The sequence below is a fragment of the Poecilia reticulata genome, linkage group LG1 (genome assembly GCF_000633615.1).
Source record: "Poecilia reticulata strain Guanapo linkage group LG1, Guppy_female_1.0+MT, whole genome shotgun sequence".
Taxonomy (NCBI): domain Eukaryota; kingdom Metazoa; phylum Chordata; class Actinopteri; order Cyprinodontiformes; family Poeciliidae; genus Poecilia; species Poecilia reticulata.
In genome coordinates, this window is record NC_024331.1 from 31,916,736 (window position 1) to 31,941,581 (window position 24,846).

The window sequence follows — 24,846 nt, forward strand, 5'->3', positions numbered from 1 at the left end:
ATGTTAGCTTAATTTTGTTATCTTTCATATTTTATGTCATAAAATAGTTTTTGCAGCTCTTGGTTTTATTTTGTAGCAGCGGGGGTAAAAGCGACATCTTGAATGGAAAAGTCAGGAGCTGAACTTGCCCCCACCAGCAAAAGTTTTCCTGTCAGCAGATTCTTCCACCTGAGCGCTGGCGCTCTGCGGCTCCTCCAGAGTGACCGAGGACGACCTTTATGATCCAAACAGCAGAGCTCAAACATTTCTGATAATTATGTGCTAAATGAAATGTTTTCATGATTTTTAAAGAATTTCTGTTCTAATCTCACTTTTTAGAACTTGAAGTCTGAAGTCGCGTCGTTTCGTTTGATTCTGTTGAACTCCAGTAAAAAAAAAGCATTAAGTATTATTATTATCACAGAGATCTCACCTAAACTGACACCATCAGCTTCTATTCACCAATCTCCTCTTCATGAGACTGATGGGAAAAACTGTGTCTTCAGTCAGAGGCTTCTTCAAACCGCTGTAACACTGACTGGAACAGGAGATCTGCAGCCATCAGAATCTCCAACTACTCAACTTCAATAATTTTATTTAATTTCCTGTTGGTATCAGTAAAGTATTCTTGAACTGATTAGAATAAAAACTTTTGGTTATTCTGGTTTTAAAATGTCTTACAAATATTTGTGAAACATTTTAAAAACTAGACATTATTTTCCTCCCACTTTGCATTGATGAATGTTTGTTTTGGGCAGAGGTGAACTAGTTACATTTAGTTACATTTACTTCAGTAACTATTTTTAAATGTACATTTAGGAGTAAAATGTCTGTAAAAACTCACCAGACTCAGACACACATGCAGTTTTGTTAGTTTCATAAGTTTTTTTTTTTTATTGAAAGAAACTGATTTGGAAAAATTTTCTTTTGCCTGAATTTATTTATTTTTGTTTCTTATATAAATTGTCATCATTTTGGTTCTTAAATTATCAAAAAATTTTCCATCTAACATTATGTTTCAATCCGTCTAATAATGTGATTTTTAAACATAAAATAATTGATAATTTGTGAGGAAACTTTTAGCTGAATCCTTTTTTACTTTTACTTGAATAATTGGACGGCTACTTTTTACTTTTACTTGAATAATTGGACGGCTACTTTTTACTTTTACTTGAATAATTGGATGGCTACTTTTTACTTTTACTTGAGTAATTGGAYGGCTACTTTTTACTTTTACTTGAGTAATTGGACGGCTACTTTTTACTTTTACTTGAATAATTGGACGGCTACTTTTTACTTTTACTTGAGTAATTGGACGGCTACTTTTTTTACTTTTACTTGAATAATTGGACGGCTACTTTTTACTTTTACTGGAGTAAAAATATGTTGAAGTTTTGCTACAACTTTCAGGTTCTCTGCTGGTTTTGGGTTATCACATAAAATCCTGATAAAATGCACCGAAGTGTTTGACAAAATGTGGAAAAGTTTTAAATCAACCTACAGCAGAGGGAAAATCAGTTTTTATTCGACATTACGGAGCCAGAATGTACCGAACATTAGAGTCTCATAAATAAATGAATGACTCTGAAGATGGAAAAGTTTCCTCCTTTCTCACAATGACTCTTTTTAAACCAGCCAAACTCTGACTTTTTCTTTGCCTCCTTTCTTCCCCATCTTACCTCCCAGTAAAAAGGGTCAAGTGCTCCGTTAAAACACACAGTGTATAATTTTATGGGCTTTTCCCGGCGGACGCTGCTGCAGTCGGAGCGGCAGCCGCGGATCAGTTTCAGGCTTTGTCAGATGCTGAATGGGGGCGGAGGAAGAAAACTCATTAGAGTCCTATAAAAAACAGAAAGTATCTGCGATCATAAAGGAGCCTGCAGGAGGACAGAGAGCCACTCTGCCGGTGGAGACCTCCTCACACACTCCTCACACACACACACACACTCCTTCATCACTCAGCCCGCCAGCGCGCTCGGTGCGTGGCGCACGGACAGAGCCGGGGCGCGCTGCTCACTCAGACATAACCTGTAGCTTGTTCCACAGGATCAAACCTTCTTTTTATGATTATTATTATCATTACGTTGAAACCGCGGTGTTAATTTAGAGGATGCTCGACTCAGCTTGGAGTAGATGCTGCTTTGTGCTGTTTCTCGTCGCTTCTGTGAGGACGGAGGCATCCCAGGTGTCCGAGGCGCGTCCGAAAGCCAACTCCATCAAGCCCTCTTCCCTGGAGGAGACGCCGACCCAGGCAGCGAACCGGTCCGCCCCGGTCACCAGGAAGCAGCGGCTCCTCCCGCAGGTACGCTCCTCCAATTCCCGACCTGCTAAAACATGACGTCTGGTGATTTTACGCACAAAAAGGAGTAAGATAAAATCGTAGCTGCTTTTCCTTTTCTGCTCCATTTCTTGTTTCTTTTCTCTTCTTTTCTTGCCCAGTTCAAGCTCCGCAGCTTTTAATGAGCCTGAACTGCATTTGATCCGCTGAGGATCAGAACCTAAAGCGCTTTGCCTCAAATACGGACTAGATTGTTCAATATTGATTATGGACTGATCGATTGGTTTTGGTGAAACCTTTACTCTACGTTTGCTCAAACAACCAAAAAAAGTCAAATTTCACTGTTTTTATGGACATTAAGGTGACATTTGATGGGCTTCATCTTCAAACACTTAAAAAAATATCGGTGATTTGAAACTTGAGTCATTAAATGCTTGATTTCTCAAGATCTTGCTGTTTTTACATTAGACATTTAAAAAGTGCTTTATGCCTAAAAGTCTTTGAAATATTCAGTATTTTTGTGTTTTCACAAGTAGAACCGGAAACTTGGGCATCAAACTCTGTTTCTAAGATTCTTTGATTGTAGAATAATGCAGATTATTGTGTTTTTTGTGCTTTAAAGTGATCTATAACAGCACTTAAATAACCTGCTCTGTGTTTCACACAAAGTATGAGCTTCAAAATGTCCAACCCTAAGTTTAACTGATGAGAGTTGAACCTGTAGTTCAAGTTTAATTGTCAAAGTGTTGCAGTTTTTATGCTAGACGCCATTAAAATACTCTAAAAGTCCTAAAACGTGTCTGAGTTTCACATGCAGAAGAAAAGATGGCCAAGGAATTACTCTGTAGCTGATTTTATCATTTTTATCCACTTTTACAAAGCAAAGGTTTTACTCACCGTTGAAGTTATGAAAGCACTAAAATTACTCATTTTCTTGCGGTTTTGCAGAAAGAATAAAGGTGTCATAAATCACAGAGTTTACTGTTACAGATCGCTTATTATAGTGGATAATTAGGCACTATAATTAGGTTTCAGTGGTCTGAGAGCAGCAGTCTGTCTAAAATGAGTTTAATGCTCCCAAAACATCTGAGAAGCTGTTTTATTATCATCCAAATAAAAAGTAAAAGTTTTACTTCCCAATAATTACGATTTTTTGATAATATTCAGGTTATGCTAGTATAAATACGGTGGTTTTTAATCTAGACACCATTTAAGACACTGCAATAGACATTCTTGAGTATATTCATAAATATAACAAGCATTTCTGAGATCATAAGCTGAAGTATAATCCAGTTTAGGTCTAAATATTCCAGTTTTCATACTTTGTTCCCTTTCAAGTGATCTAAATGGCGAAGAGAACCAATGAAAATGACACATTTGTGTCATTTAAAATGAATTAAATGATGGTTTAAGACGACACAAACTTTATAGTAAAGGTTATTTGATTAGAGTAGAATGTTACTTTCCATGTCTTAAAGGATTACTGATCAAATGCAGTCCAAAAAACGGCGGAATTGCCCTTTACTTAAGTGCCCAAATTGGAATTTATGATTCAGGATTGAACTCCAAAAATCACAGAATAAAACCCGAAACAAGCTCTTCCTGTCATGTGTGAATCGTTAGTGGGAATTTGGAGCGTCGGACCCTCGTAAACCCCTAATTGCCTTTTCCAACCTGACGCCGCTGGCGGGAGCTGCTAGCATCCACAGTAAATCATTAATGCAGCAGAAATGTGAGAAAAAGTTAACACTTGAGGTAATTTTCTGTCTGGGTCTTAGTGCTGTTAAAGTGGTCCAGACGCTTGCTGGGATTATGGGGCCCTTACTGGGGGGCTAAGCTAACGCCGCTCAGAATGTGGTCAGCTCAGGTTTTCATCTCTCACTAAACACACAAACGCTTTTTAACTTTTAATCTAACTGTTAGGACTTCAAAGTTAAAGTCCGGGTCGTTAAACCCGCCTCTCTGTGCAGCTTTCCATCTCACCCTGATGACTGATATCTGCTCTTGTCCGTCATATTCACCTTTTCTGTTACATCATTCTGCTGTTGCGGTGGAGGCCTTTAATACCCGCTAAGTGCTGACGGCCGGCTCAGAGCAGGAATCGCAGGAAAAGCCGCTCTCTCCTCTGCGGAGTGCGGAAAAACAACCTCAAGCGGCGCTGCCAAACCGCAGATTGAACGGCTGCTCTGCCACCGCCGCAGTGTTTCGGAGGAGCGGACAGTGGGGGGAACCATCTGCATGTGCAGAGACCCACGGTGGCTTTCCACAGCTTCAGGATGCCGCAGTTTTTATGGCAGGTTAAAGGTCCCGGTGCATCTCTTCATCACACTGCAAAAGCACAAAATCTTACTGTCATTTTGTTTCTACCGCAAATATCTTAACACACTTGAAATAAGAAAAAAATAACTTACAAGTAACTTTTAATAAAGAAACAGGAGCTCCTTTTAAGTCAGTAATTCCTTAATATTGATGAAAAAGTATTTGTTTCATTGGCGGATTATTTCGCCAAAAATGTCTTGTTAGACGTGAAATAATTAATCTGCAACTGGAACTAAAACTTTTTCATCAATATTAAAGAATTACTGACTTAAAACGAGCTCCTATTTCTTTATGAAAAGTTACCCAGGTGTTAGTTTTGTCTTATTTCAAGTGCACTAAGATATTTGCACTAGAAATTAGACCAGAAATACTTGGTAAGATGTTGTGTTTTTTCAGTGCATGAGGTTTTATATATAGGTAGTAATTCCAGTTTTAGTTTTGAACTAACAACTGCAGGATTTCCTTTCCAAAGTTTGTCACAGTGGAAGTTTAAACATCTTCTCTCCGTCATTTGTGAGGCTAATTACTGTGATTAAAGCAGCTGTGTGCAGATTTGGGACAGTTTGCTGAACTGTGAATCAGTGGGTTACGTATTATCACTGCTCTGCACTACGGCTCACCGCCCAGGGTGGCAACATCTGAAGGCCAAAAGGTTTTCAAATCAATCCGTTTTCTATTGTTTGTTTGAATCACCAGTCGAAGGGTTTGGGGATCATCTTAGTGTTTCTGAGAAGTTTGGCTACGTTCCCACAGCAGGAAAACCCAAATCTGACTTTTCCAAGCCAGCCTGAACGGCCCGATTCTGATCTTTTCATTCCCCCAAAAATCCAGTTTGTGCCACTTCCTTATGTGGATCTAAAATAGTTTCCAAAGAGTCTGAAGTCTGAACTTTCCTGTCGCATTTTATCCGACTTTTATGTCATTGTCGTGAGACATGCATCGCAATTCTGCACCAGAAGAAGCCAGATCTGCTCGTAAACAATGACTGAAAATTATAATTATGAATTTCAGGAAGAGGTGAAGCATCACCTTACAGTTCCACCTCTCACAGTTCAGACTCCACAAACAAACAGATTCCTCTACAGTCAGTGGTCCAGAAATATCTGCTGCTATTAGTTGTGCTTTCATTTGATCAGCTTTCATTTGATCAGCTTTCATTTGATCAGCTTTCATTTGATCAGCTTTCATTTGATCAGCGTCCGTTATTACTTTCATAAACAGTGCGCTGCTGTGTGATGTCTGCGTTCTTGTTTGGGATTGTGAACCGTTCATTCAGAAGTCATCATTCAGTAATATGAACGACCACATAAAAAGAAAAAATGAATCAAAGAATTGGAACTGAGCATGAAGAGCCGCTGTGTGAACGCAGCCTCAGTAGTTTTGAGAAGAGACTTCATCAGGCGTGTGTGTAGAAACCAGGCAGGAAGCATCAGATCTGACCAGTTACTTTATTCAGTGAAAGCAAAGATTAACTTTATTGAACAATCTGGGCAGCAGATGTCCGTTTAGGATTCCTCTGTCTCCAGAAGGCGACTGTTGAGGAAAAGGACAGGAAGTAGAAAGTTTATCATTTCGATGTGAGAACAGTCACTGCTGGGGTCTGATTGCTGCTCTCTGACTGCGCCGTATTAGAAATGCACAGAAATACCAGGTTACTTGTAAAAAAAGGAGAAAGTTTGAGGATTTTCTTTTAGAATGATGGCAGTAGGCAGCATGAGGTGGGGGAGGGGCCGCACTGCTTTGCTCCATTCAGCAGGAATCTTCCTCTGGCTTCTCATTTAAGATGAATAAAAACCTCTAGCTCTTTTATCGACGTGCTAAACTACCACACCACATAGAACTCAGTTCATTCTTCAGAGGTTTTCAGGTTGTTTCCTTCAGTGGTTCTTGGTGCAGCGCCCCCACAGGCGAGGAGGGGAACAGGTTTTCCAAAAGGTTAAGATCGTTTGACTCAGTGCAATATGATCATAAACTGCAGGAGGTGAAAATGTAACAAATTAGTTCCCAATAAAACTTAATTTACCCGACTGTGTGAAAACAACCTAAGAAACTCTGTCTCTCTTTCTTTAGATTTCCACTTCAATATTCCAGTTCCAGCCTTTATATTCTTTTTTTATGCCACAATGTCAATTATTTACAGATTAAGAAGTCATTTAGAGAATTTACAACAATATTTCTGTGAGTGAAGAGGAGGAACAGACACACAAACATGTTAGCATTTCCCTGCTCCAGACAGGAAAATGCTAGCGCTGGCTATGCTAGCCAATGCTAGCCAATGCTAATGTTTCCTTCCTTCATTTGGCTCAGGCACAGAAAAACAGCAAGTCGATACTAAATCGCATTGTTGAGAATGAACCTGCAGGAGTGAGCATCTCTGATCTGAAACACATCAAACGTCTTTCCGAGTTATCTGGTGAATTTCGTTCTGCATCAGATTACGGGTGGGTGATACTTAAGGTTTGATCGCAATATTGTCTGCTAGTATTTTGATAAAAGTGATGATAAAATCTATGTATCACTTTTTTATGTAACTGTCTGGCTGTGACAGCAATCAGAACCAAACAAACACAAACCCTGCTGCTGAAAAACCTTCATATTATCAATGAGTCATAAAGAAGTGTGATTTGTATCACTAAAAAGCACACAGTATTTCATCATATGATATTTATTGATACTCTCAGAAACAATTAGAGGAAAAAAATAGTAAAAATAGAGTTTTTGAAATACATGGTTTGTGCTAAGTGTCCCAGTCAAAGTAACAATCGGATGGAAAAGCGTTGTGTTTTAAAAAAAAAAAAACAACTTTGTGAAAATTCTCCCAATTCAATTCAGTTCACTTTATTGTGTCCCTGAAGGACAATCCATTTGCAACGAGTAGTGCTGACAGCCAACACATTCACGCAAACATGACAATTAATAAAACAAAGATAAGAAGATCCATCAGAGACAAATGTCAAAAAAGAAGATAATTCTCAGAGTAAGATACTAACCGCTCAGGACTACTCCGCCCAACCCCACTTCACACAACCTCAAGTACCGCTTAGGGACCCTCATGTGTGGTGTTTCCTCTGATGACAGAGGAGACCTGTGTTTATCTTTAAAGGCAAACAGGCCCAGATTTCCCATGATGCTCTCTGCCTCCTCTTCCTTGTGTGGGACCAGCGTGGAGCTGAAGACGCTGCCGTTCCTGGAGTCTCAGGGCGTCTTGGCTGAAAACACATGTGTTTTGTGTGATGAAAGCAGCGGCGTTTGAAGGCGGTGTGAGTGACTGGTGCACCGTCATCCCTATGTTATCCGATACTGGCCGTCTTCTGCTTCCAGGGCATGAAGTCTGTTTACTCAGCCACATTGTTTATTTGACTCCTTCAGGCCCGCGGTGCTCATTAACACCATTCATAGCTTCAGGTTTCTGACTCTGCTCCTGCCATCATGAGACAGAGTGAAAAACGGCTGAACTGAAGGGGAATCATGAAAAGTAAAGATTTCACCATTTTCCGTTTTAGGACTTTGGTCTTTACAGCTGAATTATGGCTCATGTGAGTGTTGTGTATTTTCTAGGCACACAGTCCCTTTTTTAGCATAATTAACTGTTGTTGGTGCAAGTATAACTTTAAAGAATATTGATTTTGTGTCTCAACCATATCTGATGCATTGAAATTGGCCTCTGTCTCTTTAAGAACCTTCTGTCCTTTCCAGCATTCTGGTATTTAATGGCGATTATAAAAATAAAAATTCTTACAAAGAAATAATATACTGACCAAAAAACATTTCAGCAAATTATTTTTCCCCAATATGAAATTTATTAAACTAATATTTACTACAGTAGGAAACGTTTATAAAATACTTCCTGTGACGTCAGAGCAACAAAGCTGGTGTATAAACAAGAGGTCTCACTCCAATATGATCTCTTGGTTTGTGTCTGGTCTGATGATTTTTAGTTAAAACGTTTCATTCAGTGAAGTTACAGCGGAACGAGTGTCAAAAGTTTTACTGACATGATTTGGTTTCGCAGATCATTAAACGTTTTGACTGTTATTGATCTGATACTGACTCAGTCTCGATATCTTGGACCGATCCGTCCCGCTCTGCGACCAGCATTCACTTTTTCTTGGACAATCGTTTGCATTGTGTTGTTGGCTTCACAGCAGTCCATCACACTGAGCATGCATGAAGCGACAGTGGAGAGGAAAAGTTTCCTTTAACAGGAAGAAACCTGCAGCAGAACCAGAACCGGGCTCATTGTGAGCAACCATCTGCCATGAACGACTGGAGGTTTTTATGACAAAGAAAATAATCCAATTTAACATCAGTTAACCTGAAATAAACCTTTGAGATAGCAGCATCATTTTCTACAGAAATAAATGCAGAGAACTGTGAAAGCAGTGAGAACTACATCTGGATTCTCAGTTTCTCCTCACCATGATAATCACTGCAGCCAGAGAGTTTTTACTAATTAAACTGAAACAGATGGCTCTGTTAGAATGATGTGTTCCTTTTGCTGTCATTGTTACATTTTTTAGAGTTTTTATGCAGACTAGACCCGAGTAGAAATTACATTCCTGCTGTTATTTATAGGCATAACGGAAAACTTCTTTGGAAATGACATCATAACTGAGGAATGGGTAGATGGAGGTAAATACGGGAAGGATTGTTCAAAGATCCTGCAGTAAATCCCTTGTAGATTGTTGCTCCCGCACATTTAGTGTTTCTCTTCAAAGCAGCGGGTCTCCACCGGCACTAGACCCGCGGTTTCCCATATGGACCGGTGTCTGTGTATCACCAGCATGCAGGGCAGGGCGCAGCACACGCACCGTGTTTAGATCCACGGGCCGCGCTTTTATGTGTGAAGGCAAAAATAAGGGAGCAGATATGAGATGGGCACGATGCATCCGAATGTCCCTCAGAAGTGAGACGAGGTGCTTCAAAACGCGACGAGGGGAGATTATCAGCTGCGGTTGGAGGTGCCGTATCGCTCAGATCTGTCTTTCAGTTTGGTTTTTGATGGAAGAGGTGTCCTCAGGTCTGCGCCAGCCTTTCAGATTCATTGTTGCTGATCTAAAAGTGCAGCTCAGCCGGACGGACAGATCTGAAGTGGCCCAGCATGTGGCTGGCCCCGCTTGTCTCAGTATTTAGATAACAGCACATTTTTCTTGTCAGGGGAGAAAAATTCCAGCTGCAAATTCCCAAACTTCTCCTCATATTTCCAACAAATTCATCTGCTTATGTTTGCCCCAGCAGCCCTCAGGAATGCACGCATCTCTCTTAATAAACAGAGCCCAGCTTTGAAGTTAATGCTTTAATTCAGAAAAACTATTTTCACAAAATCTATGAAGTATTACATCAGATTAAGGCAGTAACCGGAGTTACAACATATTGTTTTAATGAAGGAGTATGACTATCAGTCTGAGGACCATCTTAATGTCGGTTCATTAGGCAGAGGCTGGAGCCGGCGGTGATTAGCACGACGGCAGACAACCTGGTCCTTTCGAAAAACCAGAGACTCCAAACCAGATTATTGCACGTTTAATCTGTCCTCAGACAGAAATGTTAAATGGCAGTTTGTGCTTTGAGAGGGAGCTGAAGGTTGTTAAAGATGGCTTTCTACAGAGACGTTGTTCAGTAAACAGGAAAGATGTGGCACATGAGGGTTGGCTCAGTTTTTAATACCTTTAAATCTAGAATTGCATCCAGGTGTGCAGCATTATTACCTGCCGTCAGTGACTTGTAATGTATTATGCAACATAGCAGAGCTGCAGTCTATAATGGAGCAAAATGCATATAAATTCACTGCATGAATGGGAAACTTTTTATATGTTAAATGAAGAGCTAAAACCGACAGAATTCTAATAAGATTTCTATATTCTCCAAACCCTTTGAGCAACCTGTTCCCCTCCTCGCCTGTGGGGGCGCTGCACCAAGAACCACTGAAGGAAACCAGATAAAAACCTTTGAAGACACTGAACACAACTTCCTTCTTCAGTAAAATCTGAGTAGCGTCAGATTTTATTGATGCCTGAATACTCCGAGTCATTTCTGCCGCAATGCGTTGATTTGGTTTTATTTACCCAGAATGCCCTGCGTTGTAGTCCACTTCCTGCTTTTGGAGCAGTCTCCCGTCCGTTTGCATTCAGACCTCAGCAGAACCAAAACCAGTTTATAGGTGGATCACAGTTCGTTTTTGGTCAGAATTAGAGTTTGATCCACAAAACCCAAAAAGAAAAATGATAATATTAACCTGATCCTGCTGCTTCAATACGATTTAACAGGAAAAATACAACCTGCTGTTGATAAATTAATTCCTCCAAGTCTGTTTTTTATTACTGGCCACACTGGAATATTTATTTGAATACTTATGAATTAAAATAAATATTCTGTTTATAGATATTTAACTTGCTAGCTAAATATTTAGTTTGGATCCAAACTAAAGTTTAGTTTAGATCGATAAGCCAATATTTAATCCATTTGTTATATCCATTAACTTCCTGGTTAAATATTTAGTTTAAAACTGTGACATTTATGAACAACTGTATAAATATGTGAAAATATGAAAAATAACCTTCATAATTTTCTCTGGCAACAGGCTAAATAATTCAAAATATTGACCGTGTAGCTTTACAAACAGCTCCTCGTATGATGATGTCTAATTTATAAATGCTGCAGCTGCTGTTTGTGAAACCCCCTGCTGGGTTTTGTTGACTGTGTTTAAACACCAACTGGAGATTTTAAAAGAACCAACAGAGTTGATGAACAAATCTTGACATTTATAAATCCAGAGTACAGCAGCTCTGTGCTCAGCTCTTACTTTGTTATCCATGTTGAAGCTTTTTATTTTTACTGTTTTGTTTTGAAATAAAACACACAGTAAAAGTGACACAAACTCATAACATTAAACCGTGGCACTCAGGACATTTTAATTGGTGTCTGTGAGCCAGTAAGTTTGTTAAACTCCAAACCAGCTGCTGTGGCGGGAGAAACGGCAAAGCTCTCACCGAACGGAATCAAATCCAAGTCATCGTTATTTTTATGGAATATTGTTTTTAGTCAAAGTTTATGTCATTTTAATCCATGCAAAAAGATTTAATTATGTGCAAATATATCTAATAATGAGGTACAGAGACACGGGTGAAAGGATAAGCTTTAATAAAAAGCTGTTTCCCTCTTTTTTCCTTTTATTATATTACATAAAGTCTTTATAATAACCACCTTTAAGAGGCATTAGAGAAAATCTATAAAACACCATGGCTCTGTTACTTTCATCAACACGTTAAGTGTTTGATTTCTTGGAATCTGACATGATGATGGATGAGCATTCAGCTTGAATTCAAGCTAATTTCTCTTTGGCTCTGTCAGCGACTCCATCTGTTTTCAAAGAGTCAGACTGGCAACCGTCCAGAAAGCTGCAATCATCTTAATTTTCCAGAGCTGAAGCACAGAAGAAAGAAATTATAACATACTGGAATATTAATGCTGTTGATTTAAACATTTTTGTCTGAACTGATCCCCGTTTTGTTTAGTTTTTTCCCTGTTTGCTGTTTGGCGCGACCACCCATCCTTACGGGCGCTGATACGCTGAACCCAGGTTCTTTTTTCTAAGAGTGTGGATGTAATTATTTCACCCAGACTCGGTTGGGACATGTCATTCGCAGGCCCGAGTTGAATAGTTGATGTTTGTCAGTGGTGAGCCGCAGTAAATCAGGTCTGTCAGCGCAGTGCCAGCTGAATGTGGCTGCGGTGCAGCAGCGCAACGCGCTCGTCTGAAACTCAACGCGGTTCATGTCGGTTCCTCCCCCCCCGCTGTTAGCATGTTTTTGGTGTTAATCTGGTGGGAAAACTTTACACCTTTGATCATCTCTCAAACTTTTAAAGGTAAACATGTGAATAATAATAATAATTATAATAATAATGATGATAATAATATGGCTGCACAGTGGCGTAGTTGCCTTGCAGCAAGAAGGTTCTGGGTTCGATTCCCAGCCCTGGTCTTTCTGCATGGAGTTTGCATGTTCTCCCTGTGCATGGTGGGTTTTCTCCTGGTACTCCGGTTTCCTCCCACATTCCAAAAACATGACTGTCAGATTAACTGGCTCCTCCAAATTGCCCCTAGGTGTGAGTGTGTGTGTGGATGGTTGTGTGTCCTGTGTGTCTCTGTGTTGCCCTGCGACAGACTGGTGACCTGTCCAGGGTGACCCCGCCTCTCGCCCGGCACGCAAGCTGGAGAGGCACCAGCAACCCTCCTGACCCCACTGAGGGACAAGGGTGTCAAGAAAATGGATGGATGGATGATAATAATAATAATAATAATAATAATAATAATAATAATAATGGGACGTGAGTGTCAGCATGTTTCACCTCAGAGTTTTCACATCTTTATTTCTCTATTAACTCGGTGCAAATTTCATCACTTTATTTCATACATCTACAAAGTTTATTTGATTTGTGGTGCGTTTTACGCCAAGCGCCTTTGCTTCCGCTCCAAGTCCAAGAACAAAAGGACTTGCATGTGAAAGGAACGTTATAAAGATACTGATTTAAATAAAACTAAATGTGGATGCTTTATTTGCTGTGTCTTCTTGTTTTTCTAATGATTTCAGCTCCTTATATCCGCTGCTGCACTTTGTAGTCTATTTACTCTTTCTGAAAAAACCAAAGTCGAATTTCAGCTAAATGAACTATGAAGGAAAATGATTGCTTGCTAAAAATCCCTTCAGTTCCAGCTCATTAAAACTGAACACTTTGTGAGGCCTGAGTGAAAGGGAAGCATTCCTAATCACATTTATTTTCAGTTGCAGGCAACAGTTTAGGGAAAGAACAATTCCAATAAAGATTATTTTGATGTAGAAAAGAAACGTTGGGAACTTAAAGCAAGTATAAAAATACTCTAAAACGGTGAGAGTGGTGCGGTTATCTCTAATAAATCATGAAGAAACACAGATGGTTGTGTTTGGCTAAGATTTACTTTGGTGCAAAGCCTTATGTAGGAGCCTTGTTGTCCAGTTTATCCGGTTATTTTAAGTTTAGTTTTTTATATTGAAACTATCAGAGCAACTTTTCATTTTGGTTCCACTTCTGTTCTGGAAGGATGAAGTCAAAGCAGCGATGCTACAGTGTTCATTTTATTCTGTGTATTTCTACTGCTTCAGCTCTTTAGATTACACAGAAAACGCTTCATTTTTAATTTTAATCAAGCAGCTTGAAGCTGTTTAATCGTCCTCAGGCGATAATGAGTCCTTCACATCTCAGGAGGAAGTTTGGCTCTCTGTTTTTGGCAGGATTGTTTTCAGGCACAAACAACTTGCTTAAGGTAATTTTACAGCATCGCAGTAGATGTAAGTCAAAACTTTGACTAGACCACTGCAAATCTCCATTTGGTTTTATTTTTGAGCCATTAGTTGATCTTATCAGTCCTCAGAAAATCTTACCAAATGTTTTGGGTCATTAATTAGTTTCCTGGGAATGTCTGCTTCACATGGAAAGATAGTTATTCAGATTTTTGACACCATTTTCCGACAATCTTGAGGATGCTGCGATTATGGTGACGGCTCTAAAGATAATCATGATTGGGGAAATTCACCATGTCGGGTTGTCTTGGCCCGCAGCGTGTGCGGCGTTTTCCCGCCGACAAATGAGAACGCAGCCTGGTGAATGTGACGCGTAGCCAATCAGAGAGCAAAATGGCAGAAACAACATTCAGGAATCCAAAATGCAGAAGACCAAACATCTTCCAGGGTGGACCAGACGTAGTATTGACTCGATTTTCTCTGTTAAAAATAAACCAAAAACTGTCGCCATTGCTTCTTCCCGGTCGGCCATGTTTGCTCACTCTGAAGTCACGTTTGGTCTCGAGAGATTTTGAGAGATTTCCATTTTTCCATCTGAATGTTGGTGAGTAAAATCGGTTCCTCTGTGGCGTGTTGTCTTAGGTTTTGAATTTTGCAGTGTGAACCAGGCATTAGACTCACCTTCGTGTTGTTTTTGGGTTGAATCATGACCTCTGACCCCAGCGAGGATAACCGAGGTCTGCAGAGATTTAAATGTCTGTGTTTTCACCATTTTAGATGATGTTTCTCTCTGCGGCTCACTGGAATCTTAAAGCTTCAGGAATCACTATCACCTTTTCTTAATTGCTGTCGTGATTTTGTTTCTCATCTGTTGTTAAATTTGTTCATCTCATGTCATCATGTGTTGCTTTTCGAGGTTTTTTAGCCTACTTCATGTTGTCGGATGGGTTCTGTTTATGATGATTTATTGATTCTGAACCCAAAGAAATCCGTTTTGCTTTCACTCAGGGTCAGTTCAGCTTGATTGGGTTCCCTCTTTAACGAGTTAATTAGCAATAACGTTTTGTATTTGTGGTCAGTCTGACATTAAACTGAATTTGTGACAAATTGAAGTTCAACATTTCACAGCACTGCAGGTTCTGATGAGGACGGAGTTGGTGCTTTCAGCGCTGGGGACAGGAGGAACATGTGCTGAGCAACAACTGGACGCAGTTCGGTTATTTTTAGTGTTTTCACAGGTTAGACACATTAACATGTTAAATGGACATGATGCCTTGAATTCAGTTTATTTATGGTGATTATCTCAGGGTTTCATGGAAGGCTTTGGCATTCTGAAAATGGATTTAGATTCTGATTATTGGTGGTACAATAAATGAAAGACATTCAGTTATTATGGAGATAAAGGGGTGCTATTCAGTCCAGATTCATTTTTCAATACAAAAACAGTATTTATTTATTTATTTATTTATTTATTTATTTATTTATTTATTTATTTATTTATTTATTTATTTATTTTAGTTATTTATGTTTAAACTGAAGTATTGCCTTTTTCTTTTACATCACAGTTTCCTGTCACCTATATGTTGATGATATTCTTTTAGCTCATTATTTTAATTTAATAATCATCAAAACATTTTAAATAAAATAAGAAAATTATTTTAAAAAATAAAAATTTCAAACGTTAATTTCTTGGGGAGTATTTCCAGTTAACATTTCTAATATTGAAGTTTAATGTTAAAATGTTTATACTTAATTTGTAATTTGAAACTACTGATTTTCAATTTGCTTCATAAAACAACAGTCCAGTTTTACTGACTTTTTTTTGCAGATGTTTAATTTTTATTTTAAAGTCTTACTTATTTATCGAGTTCTTTTCAGTACAAATCAAACTTCACCTCAACGCTTTTCTTTGGTTTTAATGTGAAACCCACATGTTTAATATTCAAACAGAAGAATTTCCTTACGTTTCATTTGCCATGTTTCACTAAAATAAAATTATTTTTGAAGATTTCATAAACAAAATGTAAATATTCTTGTGTTTTTGTGCCATACAGAGTTTAAAAACATTTCTGTTTGTTTGTGTGCAGCAGGTGTATCCGTGCAGCAATGACAAGGAGTGCAGCGTCGGCAGCTACTGCCACAGCCCGCAGCAGGCCTCGTCGCGCTGCCTGTCCTGCCGCCGCAGGAAGAAGCGCTGCCAGCGGGACGCCATGTGCTGCCCTGGGAACCGCTGCAGTAACTGTGAGTGCGCACACTTCCACCTCATTTCAGTTTATTATGCAGAAGTTCAAAACTGAATTCAAGAGCTGGGTTTCTTTTCTTCAAACTGATTTAGACTGGAAACTATGTTTGTTTTGGGTCAGATATAAGTCTAGCTTGTTTATTAAGCATGTTCAAAAAACAAGTTTACATAAACTGTACAAAAATAAGATAAATAAAAGACATACAGCAAGTATTAAAACTCTGGCCAGGACCTTAAAATGTTAACTTTGATGAATTAATTACATAGATTTTGAGTCAATCACTTTTTTTTTTTTTTTACATTCAAACGTTTTGAGCTGGAACCTTTGTATTCAGTTGTTTCTGGTACTCCTGTAAATCTGATGCACAATAAACAGCAATAGACAGCAAAGCTAAAGCTGCTTCTCAACACCGAGGTTCATTTCTGTTTTAAAACCAATCTGATTGGACGCTGGGAACGGCTACTGTTGTGCTAAATTGAGTTAACCTATTAGCTAAGCTACTCAATGGTAAAGATGTAGCAGCATTGCAGACGTCGTCACTGCTAGCGTTAGCGTCCGCAGAAATTTCATAAGTTATCATGAATGAAATATGTATTTATTCAATAATTTACCAGCAAAAAGATTTTTTTGAATTGAAAATGTTTGCGTTTGTTTGTCCATATATAGTTTTCAATTAAAATCCAAATACGATTAATTGATTACTGATAACTCAATTAAAAATGATAATTCAGTCCCACCTCTATTTAAAACATTAATAAAAATCTGTTCTGGTTTATTTTTCTGTTGATTCAGTGACAAATCGAACTGTCGATCTACACGCCATCTGTGAAGTGATGAAAGACTTGCACTTAGCATTTAGCCTGTGCTGGTGTGCAAATCTTCATTAGTGCAGACCGAGAACCTGCATAGCATAGCATGAGATTAAGAAAAGTTAATATAAAGTCCTTGTTTTTGTGCATCACTTACATAAAGTATTTTAGCAACGTTTCGTCTTTGTGGTTTGAGTTGCTAAAACAATCCTCAGCAGCCTGACTTTGCTAGAAATCCTATTATGTTTGCTACAGATTCAGATGGCAATAATGAAACATGATTTACTTAAAACTGCATATTTTCATGAGCCAAAGAAATTTTCTGCCAAGATGAAATAGTGTGGAGTCTTCGCCTCACTTTCAGTCTGTCAAAAAAAAAAAATCAACAATTTCTGTATTCCTAAATACTGGGTTAGCTGTAGAATAACAAAATATTTCTGATCTTCTTGCTGTTTCTTTTGATATCACTCAACAGTTACGAGTGAAGGAAGTGCATGGAGTTGCATTCAAAGCCTCTATTTACAGCAGAATTTATAAACACTGTTAGATCTTTACGTATCACCAGCTGGTGTTTATAAATCCTGATTTAAACTTTGTGTATAACTCCTGTTTTCATTGCTAATAATAAATAATGGTCGTAAACAATGACTGTTTAAAGTATTGTAAAGGGATTTATGCGTTTCCTGTCAGAGGACAGGAAATTAAAATGTTTGATATTTCAAACCTCACAGTGACTTGTCCTGATTTAAACGCTGCTGCAGTGAGTACGTTAAAATCAAAAGCCTGAACATCGCTGAGATGACCGAGTCAAACCTTAACTGGTGAATGTTGACTGTAAAGCCGTGTTCGTGCAGAAACCGTCCTGAAGCTCACACACTCATAAAGATTTATTATCGTCAGTGAATCAACAGATTTATACATCATACTCTTCCCAACCGTGTTGGAAAACAGTTCAATATTCTGAAAGTATCTGAAACATGGTAATAAACTTCACTCCACATTCAAGTCAATTTACAAAACTAATTAATTTTAATCGAAGATACAATCAAACAGATCAAACGGCATTAGTTTATTACTTAAATTAGCTTAAAGAGATCAGAACAATAAAACTTCTCTTTTACATTCTCACACATAACTTGCTGTGCAAAACTCTTTCTGGGTGACGAAGCTGCCCAGAAACCCAACAAACCAAGTTTTTCACTTAAATTTGAGAATAAATGTTAAAATACAAAGTTCTGGATAAAAGCCGTTCATGTTAGTCCAATCTTTGAGGTTGACACATTTCTATTTTCACACACATTGCCACACAAGAATGCTGCTTTAATGAAAAATTAGGTAGAAGAAATTAGAAAAGCAGAATTTTTTTTGTAAAAGACTGTTGGCATGGCAACAGTGATAAATAATCGATAAATAAAATTTCCAAGGCGGAGCACCAAACCTTTAACATTTTGGATTTAAGTGTTTAGAACGGGCTGCACAGTGGCGCAGTTGGTAGAGCTGCTGCCTTGCAGCAAGAAGGTTCTGGGTTCGATTCCCGGTCTTTCTGCATGGAGTCTCCATGTTCTCCCTGTGCATGGTGGGTTTTCTCTGGGTACTCTGGTTTCCTCCCACATTCCAAAAACATGATTGTCAGATTAACTGGCTTCTCCAAATTGCCCCTAGGTGTGAGTGTGTGTGTGCATGGTTGTGTGTCTCTGTGTTGCCCTGTGACCTGGTGACCTGTCCAGGGTGAACCCGCCTCTCGCCCGGAACGTTATCTGGAGATATGCAGCAACCCTCCCGACCCCAATAAGGGACAAGAGTGTAAGAAAATGGATGGATGGATGGATGGATGGATGGATGGATGGATGGGTGTTTAGAACGATATCCTGAGTGTTTCTGTCAACCTTAGCAAGTTTAGAGTTGAGCTAAAATTTCTTCTCCTATCAGTGAAACGTCTCTGTGAGCCGGTTGGATGTGAATCAGAGGAGATGGAGCGATGTTTCTGAGAGCCATCTAAACAAATCAGCGAATGAACCAAACAGAAATAAACTACACACTGCAAGGCTGCACAAGATTGAGTTACAGAAAGAAAGTATTAACATGCATGCACATTAGAAAATAAACACCAATCTATAATGATGTTTAGGCTCAATCAAATGAGAAAAAACAGAAAACTAATCAAATGCACATTCTCTCTGTGTTACTCAACACACTGATCCATTTTATCTGATTAGATCTAATTAAACCAAAACTGCAGGTTAGAAATCAGCAGTGAATTCTGATGCTTTTCTATAAATATACATAAAATACATTTGAAGGTGGCTCAACTTGAAAATGACGGTTAATCTGCTGCTGTGAAAATTAACATCAGAAATTAAAGTTCATCAAATTGATTTAACATGAAACAAGCTGTCTAAACATTGTTTTTAAGTTCTGATAGCTCGTTATTCTTAAATTGAGTTATTATAACTTAATACGGTAATTTAAACTAAGTGATTATTTCACATTATGTAGGAAAACTGTCCTCACCAGTTGAACAAACACCTTTTTATATTGTTTTCAATAACATTATAAATTTAAAGTAACTACTTATCTTAAGTTAGAAGAATTTAAATTCTTGATTCAACTTGAATTAACTGCTCTTTAGTACAGCTACCATAAAACATGGTAGCTGTACCATGTTTAGCTGGTACAGCTACCATGCTGTACCATGCATTTTACAAAATGCATTTTGTTCTTATAAATCTTACATATCTACTTTTTGTTAAAGTTTCATAAAACAACAGGAAAATAAAACTCCAGCGTTTAACACATCCATCCATCTTCTTCACACCCGTGTCCCTTGATGGGGTCGGGAGGGTTGCGTTCCAGGCGAAAGGCGGGGTCACCTGGACAGGTCGCCAGTCTGTCGCAGGGCAACACACACACACACACACACACACCGAGGGGCAATTTGGAGAGGCCAATTAACCTGACAGTCATGTTTTTGGACTGTGGGAGAAAACCAGAGTACCCAGAGAAAACCCACCATGCACAGGGAGAACATGCAAACTCCATGCAGAAAGACCGGGGCCGGGAATCGAACCCAGAACCTTCTTGCTGCAAGGCAACAGCTCTACCAACTGCGCCACTGTGCAGCCGGCTTTTAACACATATCAGAAAATTTTATGACCAGCTCAGTCACACACATATGCAGCGCTGCTACAGAATCTATGCAACAATAACAAGATAGTCTAGTTTTATCCAGATACTTCACTCACTTCTGCATGCTGGATGCTTGAAACTGAAATTAATACTCAGAAAATGATTCTTTGACCACTTGGGGCCCTCATATATTTGATCAATAAATATCAAAATGAATGAAATGCAGCTGAACACTGTGGCTTCCACACGTTTCACCCCAGTACAGATTCACTGCATCAGAAACCAATATGCTTCAAAATCTTCTTAAGTTCAGTGTTTTTACACCCACATGATGGGTGTTTTTAATACAGCAGCAGGCCTGGGAAGAGAGGAAAAAGGTTCAGGATTCCTTCTCTGATATTCTACTGAAAGTTTTCTGTTCAGTTCCCAAAGTGCTCAGCATTCCCGTAAGTCGTGTGTCTCAGGCCTGCAGTACATTCTGGTCTTTTGAAGAGTCTTTCTAAGAATCTCTATTGTTTCCATGAAAAGGTCCTGCAAAACAAAAATCATGTGATCTAAATAAACTCCATCAAATCTGCGATTTGTTAAACAGCCAAAGACGGCAGGCAGATTAAAACCTCTTCTGTTTTTAATGACCTTGATGTCTATTCTTTTCTTCCTCGCTGCAGATATTTGCGTCTCCATCTCTGAGAGCGTGCTGTCGCCTCACATCTCTGCGATAGATAACCCCAACGTGTTGTCCACCAAAGACCACAGCTGGAGGAAGAAAGGGAGGGGCCAGCCTAAGCATGTGCTAAAGGGTAAGATTTCAGCCTGAAGGGGTCTGAATCTGTCTGTTGTTCCCTTTCTGGAGGTCTGTAAGTTTTCATGGAAGCTGCCAGTCCACAAACTATGTTGATAATTGGCTTTCTGCTCGTGTGTCAGCAATGGCGTACCCGAAGCATAACATTACGAAACCACAAAGCTTTAGCTGTTTCTGCACCTAGTTGGAGCCGTGACGGCAGTTTCACAGGGAGCAGCACACTTTATGTGAAACACAAGAACAACCACAGAATGGAGGTTAGCTTCTATATGGCTAATAAGACTCCAGCTTAGCACTCATGTCAGCTGATTTATGTTAATGCGAGACTCACATCTGAACACACACAACGCACCAAGCTGAAAAGAAACAATGCAAAAGTTTTAAACCAACTTTTACATTTGTAATACTGACTTCCAGGCGCATTGTTAAACATGTGAAAGTGGCTCAACTTGAAAATGAAGGTTCACCTGCTGCTTTTAATATGTCAGGAAAAGTATCTAAAAAATAGAATAAGGAAACATTTATCAAATTACTAAGACTAGTTTAAGTTAGAAGAATTAAAAATTCATGTTTCAACTTGCATAAACAAAATATCTGATAATACTTTTTATGAAACATCACACTGAATTCTCAGAAACATTTATTTTGAACAGGATTTAAACAATGTGAGAAGATTTTGTACTCAACCACAGCAAACTGACATTTATATTAAAATGAGCATTTGCCTTAATAACACACCAGAGGCAAGTCAATGTAGTACACAAGATACAAAAACCTGCCGCTAAGCACCCTGGGAAATAGTTCCCACTGCTGCCTTTTCCTTATTTGTTTTTATAAGTGCTTGTTTACTCAACTCTGAGACAAAATTAATAAAATGTTAGCAACACAACTTACTGCTCTGTTTCTCTTTCATAAACTCAAACATGTAAGTTAAAAATCTATGACTCGCAAAATTGTTTTGACTTAACCCTCTAAGATCAATGCCTGCTCTGCAGTGTGTGTGCAGACTCCAGACCATAGAGGGTTAAAGAGTAGAAGTTAGTTGATACAACAAAATGCAGCTCAAATGTTTTAAAGTGTGAAAATGTTAAATTCTTCTACGGCCTTTTTGAGATTTTCTTCAGACTTCTGCTTCAGTCTCATGATAACAAACCCCAAACACCTACAGCTATGAATGAAAGCTGGCTCTCCAAAGCATAGGAGTCTGAATGCACATGCACTCCACACTTTTCAGTTCACAAAATCCAAAACGGTTTAGAGCCAGTGAGTACTTTTTGTTGTCTTGCCGTTGGCTGCTTTTTGACTCATCATGTCCTGTTCTCCTCTCTAAGGTCACGAGGGCGACCCCTGCCTGCGCTCGTCCGACTGCTCGGACGGCTACTGCTGCGCCCGCCACTTCTGGACCAAAATCTGCAAGCCTGTGCTGCGGCAGGGAGAGGTGTGCACCAAGCAGAGGAAGAAAGGCTCCCACGGCCTGGAGATCTTCCAGCGCTGCGACTGCGCCAAGGGCCTCTCCTGCAAGGTGTGGAAAGATGCCACCTCCTCGTCCAAGTCCAGGCTGCACATGTGCCAGAAGAACTGAAGCGGAGGCAGCTGCCGTGGGCGCGGACGCCTCTGTCTCCGTCTGCCACGGAAAGTTTTAAGGGAGAGAATGGCTTGTGGCTGCACTGAGAGGGAGCAAAAGACAAAAAGACTAACAAGAGACAGAACGGGCTGCTGCTGCGTGGGTTTCAAACCCTGCAAGCGGACAGCGAATGGAAACGCTCTGATGTGAGCCGCCGCCACCGCTCTCACGCTCAGGCACGCATCTTTCAGACACACAGGGATGGAAGAGCTTTTCACCCTGCTTCAAAATAAAACACAACATGTTCAGCGAGCCACAGAGAGAGCCGACGGATGCTGTGATGGATGTGGACTTTGTCAAGGTGGAGGCCACTGATGTAGCAAACTTCTTTTTTTAAGCTAAAATACATTAAAACAAATATTCATTACAAGCCTTTCAAGTCAATATTTTAAAGTCATTATTCTAATATTTCTTAAAGGGGCATTATTATGTAAAATTAACTTTAAAATGTTATTTTCTCATCAAAAACCAACCCGGAGTGTTGTTTTACATGTTTGAGAAATCCTTTAATCTCCATGGCAACCATTGAGTTGAGTAAAACACCTGGGTGGATCTAGCCACACCTTCCAGCTGCAGCTCCTCCCCACTCAGCTCCTTCAGACTAGCCAGCAGGAATTAGCAATCACCTGGTGGAACGGCTGAGCTCATTTTAGGAGCTACTGCTCAGTGAAACGCTGGTAAAAACAGGTTAAAGGTAATGTAATCATTTGCTAAAGGGTTAATAGAGGAGCCATATTGGGATGACTTCCTGAGGGCGGAGTTTCAGAAAGAGCAGGAGTTCTTAAAGAGACAGAGGCCCAATTTCAAGGCGCAAAATTAGGAAGAAACATTTTTTTAAAGTCATATTTGACACAATTTTATAACACGTGAACATATTTACTTAATTATGCTATAAAATGACACTGTGTGCCTGAAAAACTCATAATACTGCCCCTTTAAGGTTTATTTTGGAAACTATTGTTTGCATCCTTCGAACGGCTTTAGCTGCTTTCATCCAACGCCACATACGCCTAAACCAAAGAATACAGAACATTCCCAGTGCAGTTAACGAGTTTCATCTGCTGCATGAGAGATAAAGCATGATTGTGTTGGCTTTGGAAGCCCTCATTGATCTGTCAGATCCAGCTGCGATCCGCCGGGTTGACAGTCGTGTGTGAGGTGGAGCGCCGCTGTAGACTCAGCGGTACCGGTACCAGACGGAGAGCCGCTCTGCTTTCCCAATCACATTAACGAGACTCGAGGATATGAGGAACTTAGGGTTTTTTTTTTTCCATTTGCGAAGCCTCTAGGAATGGAGACGTGGGAGATTGATTACATAAAGCTGATGTGTTCAAAGGGAATCTGCCGTTTGATTTCTTTGTTTTGTGGTGGTTCACAGCCTGGTTTGTTGTTCAGCCTCTTAAATATGACTGCATACTTTCTTCTCATGACATATTGTAGAGCTTAAATTTTGTTCTGGATGTTTTTTTTAAACAGCTCTAACCCTAAAACTCATAGTATCACTTTAAAACATACATCTTGTAATCATTTGAAATATCAATAAGCTCTTTTATGTAAATAGACTGGAAGCAATGTATTTAAGAATGGATGTATATCGTGTACATATTAACCCTGAACGCTAAAGCCGAAACGGTCGGGTAGAGATGGGGGAGATACGGAGGCAGAGGAGCGCAGAGAGGAAAAGGTTTGACTGGTTTTACAGACTGGCTGCAGCTTGTTACAGGCAGAACAATAAATCCCAAAATATTTTGTGTAAATGGTGTGTAAATGGTGTGAAGATGTATATCCCACTAAAATGATTTGTGTGAATATTGTACGTTGATTTGTTGCTTGTGTTTATAAAATGATAATGGAAGAATAAAAGGAATGTATTTTGTATCAGTGATGAAACAGGATACTTTTTATTACATTTAATTAAAAAAATCTCAGTTGAAATGAATCGATTTTTAATGATCAGCAAAAACATTTTAGGTTACAATAAAAATACTGTGAACACAAAACGACGCCCTTGATGAGATTCAGCAGATTAAAGAAATATGCAACACAGTTCTGGACAATATGTCGCAGAAATATAATACATCATGATTTTATAGAAAATGGTAAAATAGATGCAGCAGAAAATGATACACTGCAAAACAATAGGACACGATGTTATTACATGTAATACGGTATTTTACTAAACATATTCTATGAATACAAATGACAATTTTAAAAATATTTTGTGCAACTGGTGTGAAGATGTGCAGTACAAATGATCACTGCGAATATTTTACATCGATTTGATTTGTGTTTTTAAAATGGCGAAAAAATGATCAAATGCAACAATTTGATACAATACGATACATTATGACATGATACGATACGATACATTATGACATGATACGATAC

General features: G+C 39.1%; 1 protein-coding gene across 2 annotated transcripts; it reads left to right on the top strand.

The window, feature by feature from the left end:
* The first annotated feature begins 1,797 nt into the window (after positions 1 to 1,797).
* dkk2 (dickkopf WNT signaling pathway inhibitor 2) lies at positions 1,798 to 22,855 on the top strand. Of its 2 annotated transcripts, none has more exons than XM_008422485.2 (4): positions 1,798 to 2,281; positions 15,945 to 16,095; positions 20,701 to 20,832; positions 22,166 to 22,855. In XM_008422485.2, exons 1-4 carry the CDS (start codon positions 2,090 to 2,092, stop codon positions 22,414 to 22,416), a joined length of 726 nt encoding a protein of 241 aa, XP_008420707.1. In that variant the 5' UTR covers positions 1,798 to 2,089; the 3' UTR covers positions 22,417 to 22,855. The 2 variants fall into 2 exon arrangements, with proteins under 2 accessions (XP_008420707.1, XP_008420699.1); XM_008422477.2 differs by having other exon boundaries at positions 1,802 to 2,281; positions 15,942 to 16,095.
* The last annotated feature ends 1,991 nt before the right edge of the window (positions 22,856 to 24,846 follow it).